The sequence below is a fragment of the Condylura cristata genome, unplaced genomic scaffold (assembly GCF_000260355.1).
Source record: "Condylura cristata isolate star-nosed mole 26May11 unplaced genomic scaffold, ConCri1.0 scaffold00008, whole genome shotgun sequence".
Classification (NCBI taxonomy): Eukaryota; Metazoa; Chordata; class Mammalia; order Eulipotyphla; family Talpidae; genus Condylura; species Condylura cristata.
This window is the reverse complement of record NW_004567109.1, coordinates 29,669,000-29,680,089: the sequence shown is the minus strand read 5'-3', so window position 1 is coordinate 29,680,089 and position 11,090 is coordinate 29,669,000. Positions and strand designations below refer to the sequence as shown.

Sequence of the window (11,090 nt, the reverse complement as noted above, 5' to 3'; positions counted from 1 at the left end):
CTCCCAAAGCCACTTGCTTATTTGTTGAGGAAAACCTCTAACTGCATCCAGCAGAGAAGAAACAAACAGACCCATTTGTTTGTGGAGTAATGACTGTGCCTTCCCACAGAGGCGGTGGGTTGTCCTCTTGGCTCCGCCTCTTACTCCCTGGGTGACCTTGGCCGAGCCACTGCTCTTGAGGCTCTGTGTGCTCCACTGTCAGAGTGGCTTCTCCTACCTGGCAGAGTGTCACAGAGATTGAGGCTTAGGACTCACTGTGATGGCGTTTTTGGACTTCCCAAGGCCTCCCCAGCCTTCAGTGGCGTTAGGGGACGGGACACCGGCTTGGCAGGAGTGGCGGGTGTCCGCTTATTCATCGGTGGGTTGAGAGACAGCAGGAATGTGCTACTGTTTGGACTTTGAGGTCTGAGATCCTTGGGTTTGAATGGGGGTCACCGCACCCTGAGCTCTGGGCAAAGGCACCTAACTTCCCAAACTGCAGCTTTTCTCATCTGGAGAATGGCTGTATCCTAGGCCCACCTTGCAGGGATGCCTGCCTGTGTGGAGGGAGGGTTGATAAGTGTTGGGCTCCCTGGAACCTTTCTGGGGATCCACCATCCATCGCTCCACACAACCACCTCATTGAAGGAGCCAGTGAGTCACCCAGAGGCTTGAGGCTCCCACGGAGCCTGGTGGGTCCTTGAAGGAAGCTCAGAACTGCCTCCCCAACCCAAAATCTCTGGGAGAAAGACCCTGGCAGAGCGTGTGATGATTAAGTGCTCTCTGCTCCAAATGCTATTAATGGTCATAAAATTATCCACAGTTTTCTGAGGCCCAGTCCCAGGACTTGCCTCCATGGGACAATAAAATCGCATGCAGGAACGATTTGGAAAAGCAAAGACCGCCAAGCAGAGACGGAGTTAAACGAGCAGCAGCCTGCTCTCATTAACTCAGGCCGTTCACATTTGTTACCAGGGATTTCTTTTTAATTAAAAAACAACCAAGTTATTAAAAAATAAGCGTGTGAGGGGCTGGTCCTGCAGCAGCCAAAGCCAGCAGGAGTGAATGTTCTTCACAGCAGGACCCAGGCCGCTTGGTCTGGGGAGGGGGCGCTGAAGGCCACGTCTGGGCAAATACGGAGCCTTCTCCAGCAGGCTGGCCTGTGCCTGGGGACGGGAGACTCTCTGAGCCCCTCACCTTCCCTGGCACCTCGAGAGTGTCACATTCTCATCTGCACACTGTAAAGTGCGGGGCGCGGAACGCCCACTTCCTGCAGAGCCATCAGACATGGCAGTTCAGCCCCAGGGGCCCTGCCATTTGGGTAACTTGGCACCATGTGCTGAGGTGTTGCCTGGGGTGGGCTGGAATTGGGGTTGGGTGGCGCCTGGAGGATGGTTTGGTTTTACAAAGAGGTCACTTTTTCGTGTATTGTGATGAAGGCGGAGGGCTTGGGCCTGACAGACCCCCGCCATGCAGTCTTGGGTGACTAGTTTAACGTTTCTGAGCCTCTGTTTCCTCCTCTGAACAACGGGGATGATACTACTGGGCATAACTTGCCCAGAGGGCAGTGGAGAGGCTCCCTGGGATGGGGCACAAACCTCCAGCTTTAGGGCTCAGGCAATGTGTTGCTCTTGTTCTTTCTTGTCCGCGCGGTAAGGGGTTGGTCGTGTTCCGGTACCGCCTCCTTTCTCATCTTCACAGTTTGTCTTGCTCGGTGTTGACAGTACCTGGATCATAATGTTTTATTGCATCTAGAGGACACTTTGCCCTTTTCCCTGCGAGCGTTATTTGGCAATAATAATTCCCACTCTCGGTGCACCTACTGTGCTGCGGGCTGCGGCCAGCGGCCAGCTCTCCACACCACACAGCATGGCTGGGGGACTGGCGTGGCTGTCTCCCTTTTAGCAGGGGCCAGAGGGTCAGCTCAGGAGGGCTTGTCCAAGTCGTGGACTTGACTGGGGGCCGTCGGGGCTCACGGGGAGGCCCCAAGCCCATGTCCTTTCTTCCTTAGCAAAACAGTGCCAAGTGACAGAGCGTAAGGTAATCTCCAGTTAATCTTTAGAAAAACCCAGTCTCTGGGCAGGACAGGACACGGGATAGCTGGGTCGTCAGAGAAGCATGGAGGCTACAGAGGCGTGAATGACGTTTCTGTGGTGTAAGGGGATTTGGGAGCCAGTGGAGATTGAGTTGGCAATAACGGGAACAGATGCTGTCGAGTGAGCACCAACGTTTTGACACACATCCGTGACGCTCACCTGGCTGGCCGGCAGCTTAGCTCCAGCCCACCACCTGAGCACGTGCTCGCGTGTGTCGAGGTGATGGACGTAGGGCTGACGGCTGGTGAGCTCCCACAGACAGGACCCCTTGGTCTAGTTCAGTGCTTCCTGACCCATGGCGGCGTGGTGGTGGTGTTGGGGTGTCTGGTACTCTGAGTGCGCAGTGAGTGCATGATGGTCATTGGACTACTGAGCTCAGCACCCACATCTCAGAATCGGGATTATTACTGGGCATGTGAGGTATCCCCAGTGCCTCAAATGCTGCAGGAGTTGCCTTAGTGCCGGCTCTGGTGGCTCTGTCCCACACTGCGCCCAGACTGCCCTCTCCCTGCACCCCCTGCTGGCTGTCCCCACTCATGGTGTCTCCTCCTGTCTTTCTCTGCCTAGTGAATGGGAGCTACGGCCACTGCACCCCCGGCTCAGAGAAGGGCCTGCAGGACCTGGACCTTGCTGAAGGCCCTGGTCCCACCTGCCGCCAAGGCCTGTTTCTCTCATCGGGAACGCCACCACCCCGGGGCCACCCCCCTGCCTGCGAGAGGCTGCTGCATTTCCCCCACCCTAGCAGGTATGTGCTTCACCCTCACCCATCATCGGGTGTCCCCTGTGGACATCCCCCCAGGCAAGGGCCCCGGCCTCGGGACCTCGACTCGTGTGCCGGCTCGTGGGACATACAGGGAGGCCCAGAGACTGCCAGAGCCTGGTAGCTTATCTCCTGCATGATGGATGATGCCTCGTGGAAGACAAAGGTGGTTTTGTTGAGGTGCCTTTCCCTACTGTGGAAATGGAGAGTCAGTAAATTCATAGAGATCAGTAATTTCAGAAGAGGAAGATTCAGGGTTAGGATGGAGAAGGGAAACCGGCTCAGGGTTTGTAAGGTGTCAGACTCTGGACTCCTGGTAGAGTGAGTCCACCCAGGGCCCTTCCTCCACCCAGGGCCATCTCCTGTCCCAGGAAGCCATTACCCCCAGAGCCTGCAGGTAGCCATTGTTAGTGCTTGCGCGTTTCCAGTGACAGCCGCCTAAACAGATGTCCCGTCAGACTGCAACAGGGTGAAATCTGCCTCCTGTAGCTTCTGCCTCAGTCCCCGCTGTGCCTGCGTCCTCTGGCTCACCAACCACAGATAGCCCTTCGTGCCCACCCCTCTGCCCGGGCCTCTCGCCCCGCTGCCTGGGGGTGCCGACCCGGGCCTTGTTGCCATTTGCAGTTCATTCTTTCACCAACCATTACTCAAGTGCCTGCTGTGTGCCAGGCTCTGTGATTGGGGCTGGGGCCCTTGGTGAGGGGAGCAGAGATGTCTCTATGGAGGTTACTGCCCAGTGAGCACTCCACAGTGGGACATATTACTAAATAAAAGGATGTGTATTCTTCCCGTGTGGAATCAGTTTTTTTGAGAATTTAGATTCCTGGTGACCTTCTTTGATGTTAGCAAGGCTTCTGATTTTTAGGAGTGTATCAGTCTTCTACCACAGAATGGGTGGGCTTAAACAGAAAGCATTTTCTCACAGCTCTGGAAGTCCAGGATCAAGGTGTCAGCAGGGTTGATTCCCACTGAGGCGTCTCCTCTTGGCCGGCAGACACACCTTTTCTCTGTCGGCTCACATGGTCTTTCCTCTGGGCTCTTCTTCTCCCCCAATAGGGACAGTATTCCTACTCGGTTAGGGACCCACCGTTATGATCTCATTGACTCCACCTTTCCAGATAAGGTTACATTGGAGCAGGGGGTTTCACATGCAAGTTGTAGGGGGACACAGTTCACTGTAATCAGAAGCAAGCATCTTTTCCTTTAAAAATATATTTTTATATCATTCTTCATGTTGTGCATTTTTTCATCTCGGTTGTAATCCCTGTGAGCTTCCCACCACCAGTTCACTCCTGTGCCATCACCATAGTCCTGTGTGCTCTTCTCCCCCACCCCAGTTTTGATGCTATTCCCTCTCAACCCCCATAAAAAGTCTCTGGTTTATAGTTGTTCACTGTTTTTCGTTTTTTACTGTATTTCAATTGCTACCCCACCCCCATCCCGATCCCTTATAAAGCTCCTGCTATGAGTGGAACCATTCAGTATTTTTCTTTTCCTTTCTAGCTTATTTCACTAAGCATGATCCCTTCCAGCTCCATCCATGTTGCCTCAAATGGCATGGGCTTATCTTTTTGATTGCTGAGTAATATTCCATTATGTATATGTAATATTCCATTATGTATATGGAACATACACATCTTCTTAATCCAGTGTTCTATTTTGGGGCATTTGGATTAATTCCACTTCTTCCCTATTGTAGATAGAGCAGCAATAAACATGGGGGTGCAGGTGTCCTTTTGAATCCATGTTTTTGTGTCCGTTGGGTAGATACCTACCTAGGAGAGGGATTGCTGGGAGGCTGTTTTCAGCAGTTTTAGAACCCTCATAGGAGTCTTTTAAACGTCTAACTTTACACTGTTTATGGACAGCCCCATGCATTTATCTGCTGGTTTATTCATATTCACTAAGGCTCCCCCCCACACTACCCAGCTTCTCTAGGGAAATTCTTTCCAGCTCAGGGCTGAAGCTATACTAACTTAGAGAAAGCTAACAAACCAGTGGGTTACACATGTATATATGTGTATACACACATACACATACACACACAGAGAGAGAAAGAGAGAGAGAGAGGATGTTAAGTCTCCTTTGTCATTTGGAATGTCATGTTGACACTTTAGCCCATAAGAGAGCCTGTCCCCAGAACCCTACAGCTACTGAGGCATCTGATTTTGTCTGATACTTTCAGACACCCTCATTTTCCTCAAGAAAAAGAGGACCCTCAGCCCCTGTCCCACACCTACTGGACCCTGTCCCCTCTCCCTCTCACCGGATTGCTGTGTGTCTGAAAAGGAAAAATACCGGATGGTTTCACTCATAGCAGGAGTATACCAGACCAGGCGAAAAAAATAACTATAATAATGAACAGCTATAGACCAGAGACATTTATGGGGGCGGAGTGGGGAATGGGATCAAAAACAATGAGGGGGGGGGAATGCACTGGACTATGGTGATGGCACATGGGTGATTTGGTGATGGGAAGCCCACGGGGATTACAACTGAGGTGGAAACAGGCACAAAATGATGTAAAAATAAACTATTGTATTATTTTAAAAATACCAAAAAACAAAACTCCGTAAGTCACGGTTTTCATAGCAGATCTTTAAGCTCCCCAGAGCCTTCTTCTGGGGAGCCGGGGCTGGTGCTGGGGCTGGTGTCCCCAGCCCTGGGGAAGGAGTGTGTGTTTGCTGCCTGCCTTGGAATCCAGGCTCCTGATGTCACAGTGATTGAGCCTGGGCAGCAGAGTTCTAGGAGGGAAGGGAGGTACACAGCCAGCAAAGCTGAAATGCCTCCGAGTGTAGCGGAGAAATGCACAGAGGTTCCACACACCCAGAAGACGGGAGCCTGGGTTCTGCCCCTGCTGGCGTGCTGCTGGTGACCGTGGGCTGGCCCAGCGCCCTCCTGGCTTCGCCCTTACGTGTAGGGATGTGGTTGGACCCGTGTTCCTGGCCTTCCTTCTTCCCTGTCCCTTCCTCTCCCCTGCACTCATGCCACAGCCGCAGAGAGCCAGAGGGGAGGGTTGGGGCTGCAGGACCCTTCAGGGAAATGGGGACAGGTGATGACCTCACAGCCCCGGCTGCAAAGAGTTGGAGGGTGGTGGCAGTATAATGGCACTAACGCTGGCACCAGTGGCTCTGTATCCTCTGCCCACCTGTCATCTCACTTGATCCTGGCAGCCCCTCAGAAGCAGAGAGCACTTAGCCTTTCTACCTCACCAGTACGGAGACTGAAGCTCAGATAGGGCCTGAGAACACCGGGGTGGCCTAGTCTGACCTGGGACACGAAAGCAGCCTTCCTGTTCTGCTCAGACAGCCAGTGGGGGCATCTCTGAGCCTCAGTCCTGCCTCTGCTTGCTGGCTTCTTCCCCTCAGGTCCTTGGTGACCAGCAGGCCCTGGAGACTCTCCCTGCGTTACTTGCCCAGCATCAGGGAGAGGCCCTCTCTAGAAGGCCACCTGCGCGATGAAGATGGCATTGTGGCCGGCCCAGCCCTGCCCATCACCCTCCTCCCAAAAGGGAAACTGTCCGGTGAGGGCATAAGCAGAGGGCGCAGGTTTGCACGAGAGAGTGGCTGGCCTGACCTTGGGCCAGGGCCTCCTGCCTGTCCTGTGCCGCCTGTGTGGCCCGTCTGCCTCCTCACAGCGTCTTCCCAGAGTCGTGTTTCATGGACGTTCACGGTGGAAAAGAGCTGACCTAAGGCAAAATGTCACACAGTTAACACTTTTAGAAGTGAAGAAAGAGTACCAAAACTAGGAAGGATTTGAAGGGCATGTAAGCAGAATTGGAACAAACTGAACGTGCGAGTCTCAAAATGCCAGCCTGTTTTCCTCCTCCACACTCACTGGAAGGTCATGGGGAGGGGTCAGGGCAGACCCTAGCAGAGCCTGGGGCAGCCCTGAGGGCAGCGACCCTGGAGGGACAGGCTGGATTTGCTAAAAGCAGGAGGGAGGCTTCTTCCTAACATTGTCCTTAACACTTTCACCCTTTGAACGCCTGTTCTTCCCTGCTCCTCACCTCCTCTGCGTCCACCCCTTTTCTCCATGCTCTTCCAGACCAGTTTCCCCTCGGCCTGCCTCCCCTGCCGTGGACCGCTCCGTGTCTTGGTCCCCAGGCTCCCCGGCTCCCCTGCCGGCCCCCTCACGGTGGAGCTCCCACCTCTCATGGTCTCTCTGGCCACTGTCTTCCAGGTCGCCCAGGTCCCAGGCCACCTACGTGAACGGTGGCCTCCCGACGTCACAGCACATCAAGCAGGAGTCCCTGCCTGACTACCGGGCTCTGACAGAAGCTCGCACCCCGCTGTCTGCCCACGGCCGGCCCCTGCCAGCGGGCAGCGGCTTGCACACAGACCTGGACCTCCCCAGCCGAGGCCTCGCCAACCCTGCACTTTCCTGCTACCTTCTGGGCGGTGAACCCGGCTCCAACCTGGGCCCCCCGCCTGAGGCCCACCGTCCCGAGGGCAGCCTGAAGCGCTGCTGCCTCCTGGGCCTGCCGCCCCCCTCCTCCACTGCCGCCTCACCCTGCCCCTCCTCTGACGTCACCTCCATCATCCGTTCCTCCCAGGCAGCTCTGGTCACCTGTGTAAATGGACTCCGGAGCCCCCCTCTGCCGGGAGACTTGGGGGGCCCTCCCAAGCGGACCCAGCCTGGCCCTGCATCCGCTGAGAGCCATGAGGGCAGTTTACAACTTGAAACCTGCCGCAAGGTGGGCTTCCTGAAGCAGGAGCCTGCAGACGAGTTCTCAGAGCTCTTTGGGCCTCACCAGCAGGGCCTGCCGCCTCCCTACCCTCTGTCTCAGTTGCCGGCTGGCCCAGGCCTCGGCGGCCTGGGCTTGGGACTGGGCCTGGCGGGCAGGGTGGTGGCTGGGCGGCAGGCCTGCCGCTGGGTGGATTGCTGTGCAGCCTACGAGCAGCAGGAGGAGCTGGTGCGGCACATCGAGAAGAGCCACATTGACCAGCGCAAGGGCGAGGACTTCACCTGCTTCTGGGCGGGCTGTGTGCGCCGCTACAAGCCCTTCAATGCCCGCTACAAGCTGCTCATCCACATGAGGGTGCACTCGGGTGAGAAGCCCAACAAGTGCATGGTGAGTTCCTATGGCCGCCAGGCCCAGCCCGCCCGGCCAGACCTCACTACCCCAGGAGAGGCCTACCTGGGACTTCTTACCTGGAGATTGGCTCAGATCCCCTGTGGTCAAGGGGGGAGGAACAGTGTTGTGGCTGTGGCCTCTGGTCAAGATGGTCAGTGGCTCTGTCACAGGGTTGGCAGAGGACTCTTCATACTTGCCAGGTGCCCCGTCCCCCACTCCAGGGTCTACCCCATGACCTAGTGTTACCCGTACATGGTGACGTGCGCTGAGGTCAGAGCAGGCTTGGTCAGCCTTTTCTCTTACATGCAGATGCTCAGTGTCCCAACTGCTGGTGGCCACGTGAGTTGGAGGTCAACTCTGTCCTCCAGAGCAGGGCTTCCCCTGGCTTCCTTCCTAGGGAGGCTGCCTGGGCCTCCTGGAGCAGCTTCAACCCACAGTCGTCCAAGGGGAACTGGTCCTTAGAGGCTGGAGCACTGTGGGTCGCCAGGGCAGTCTTTGGGGGCAAGGCCAAAGGATAGCAGACAAGGCCCTGACTAGCATGTGTGTCCTAGCAGGGTTGAGATTAGGGTTTCCCAGGACACACACACACACACACACACACACACGTAGGCATGCAGGGCTTCGTGCTTCTGACTGCTCACTTCTATATTCTGCTGACTCAGCATCAGAGCTGGGAACATAGTCTGTCTCTGATATCCTCAGCCAGTCCGCACACCTGCTCCCCAAAGTCCAGCCAGACAACCAGAATGGGCACCTTGCCTGGAAGTGGGGGGCCAGTAGAGTCAGCAAGGCCCAACTCTGTCTGCTCCACCATTGGCTTTGATGAGGCAGAGGAAGGAAACAGTGTGTCTGGTCTGCAGGGCGGGTGTCAGGGCTGAGGCTGAGGCTCTCCACATGCTGTCACTGTCCTGGGCCCCCCAGGGTGTGCTCAGTCAGGGAAGCAGGAGGAAGGGTGGGGCAGACGTCTGTCCTTGTGCAGCCAGGGGCAGGCGGGAACTTCAGCAGACGTCAGTGTGAGCTGCACCCTTCCGCACCTGCATGCAGATGGGGTCCTCGGAGCCTCATCTGCTTGAGGACCTGTGGGCTGGGCATCCTTATGGACCAGCTTCAAGGGCCTTGCCAATGATACGAACTTGATTTCATAGACACGTGAGGGGCAGTGAGCAACTGCTGGGAAGAATGGATGCAGGGCACTGTGCTTTGTGTGCTGGCGTGGAGGGGGAGGCTGTGTGAGCAGGCTGAGAACGTGACTTTGTCACATCTTTGGGCTGAGACTACACTGGAGGGAAAGTTGGTGACACCCCAGGTCACTCGGGGCGTCGTGATATGTGGCCTGCTGGTGACTGCATCAGCCCTGGGGACACCCCAGGTCACTTGGGGTGTCGTGATATGTGGCGTGCTTCTTCCTGGAGGGACACGGCCGGCAGCCTTTCTCACTGCAGTGGAATCACCATCGCAGTCTCGGTGTTGGAGATTAGGGACCTTCAAGATGGCTTAGGCGTCCCCTGACCTTTTTACAGCTTGAAAACGAGAGGCCCAGTGAGTAGGGTATGATTAGCTCCCCTACCATTTTGCAGATGAGGAAAGTGACGTTCAGAGATTTTATCATTTGCCCCAGGTCAGGTCATGCAGCTAGTTAGGACAACACCAATAATAGAACCTAATAAGCATAGACATAATGATAACTAAAAATAACTTGCCCAGCCATCTATGAGGAAGTTGAATCCACATCTTTCTAAATAGTGATGCTCTTGTTCGTGTAGATGCTGTTCTGTTAAACTGGCTCTTTCTGGGTCCTAGGGCCAAGCCCGCTGGACGGCATCATCTGGAGACAGTACCAGAGATCTCCTCTGGGTTCCTCCCAGCCTGCCATGGGAGCGCTCCCCTTCCGTTGATGCTGGCCCAGTAGGTAACCCAGAGGGAGGGGTGGCCCTCAGGTCGCACCCAGAGAAATAAAATCTTCCTTCCCTGTAAAATTATTAATTTCTCATGACAAGCCCCTGCTACCATGTGCTGTAATAGACAAAAGAATTTTGGACCCAGAGCCTCTAGAGAACAGGAAATAGATGAGACATTTTGATGGAAGAGTAAATGGCCCACTAAAATAGCAGTTAATCCTTTTATTATCTTTCCAGCAGTCCTTTCCACAGTTCTTTCATGAGGTAAGCCTTCCCCGCCCCAGCCAGCTCTCACACACCGGGCCTCGCAGCTGGTTTACATTTAGCGGACTCCTACATCAGGCAGGCCTCAAGGTGCCTCGAGGAGCCCAGGCCCAGTGTCCAGCTTAGTCTCCAGACCAGGCACAGGCCCTTGCCTGGCCCCGGGCAGACTGCACTCTGCACACCCGCCTGCCCCCTCCTCAGCCCGACTGTGCCGCCATTTAGAGGAAGCTCCCTAATCTCTGTGCAATAGAGAAACAAATGTTTTGTTCTTACCTTGTCTGAGTTGTTTTAGCCTTATTAAATCTGGGGCTTCATCAGCATTACCATAGCGAGGTCACATCCAACCCAGCGCCTGTTGACACACCTCGCACTCCTTCCCTTTGAGAAAGTTCACATCTCACTTTCTTAGGCTTGCTCTCCCAGATGCTTGGAATTTTGATTGTCTGGGTGGCAGACGTTAGCACACCACACACCGTATGGTTCGCTTTTCTTCACATTGAGAAAAAGAGGCAGAATTAAGGGAAAAGCCCTCATCACCTGAGGTTTCTGTAAAGTCCCGCTTTGGTGAAGCGCCTTACTGAGCTGTGAGCGTGGGGGTGCCGTGGGCTGTGAGCCCGAGATGTGTGTGTACCCCCGCAGACCCAGGCCTGAGCCACTTTGCCCTCTGGGCCACCACTGCGTTGCGAAGGGCATGAGAGGTGTATCTGGCTTTCAGAATTGTTAAAAGAGCGGACATAGGGTAGCACTTCTTCTTTTTTTAAATAATATAAGTTTATTTTTACATCATTTTGTGTCTTTTTCCATCTCAGTAGTATCCCCGTGGGCTTCCCATCACCAGATCACCCGCGTGCCATCACCATAGTCCGGTGCATTCCCTCCCCCCACCGTTTGTGATTGCATTCCCCATTCAGGGTGGCACTTCTTAATTCTCTTCTTCCCTCCTCACCTCCTTCACACTGACCATCCTGAAGATGTGTACAAGCGCTAGGAGTTAGGGCGGGCGCACTTACGGCTAG

The 11,090-nt window shown here is 54.9% G+C and overlaps 1 protein-coding gene across 1 annotated transcript in view; it reads left to right on the top strand.

Annotated features, from left to right (window-relative positions):
* LOC101619749 (zinc finger protein GLIS1) overlaps positions 1 to 11,090 on the top strand; it is a 228,526-nt gene that overhangs the window by 144,927 nt on the left and 72,509 nt on the right. Inside the window, exons 3-4 of the mRNA XM_004679026.2 lie at positions 2,643 to 2,820; positions 7,018 to 7,909. Coding sequence (XP_004679083.1) covers positions 2,643 to 2,820; positions 7,018 to 7,909 — 1,070 coding nt within the window. The remainder of the gene's footprint in view (positions 1 to 2,642; positions 2,821 to 7,017; positions 7,910 to 11,090) is intronic.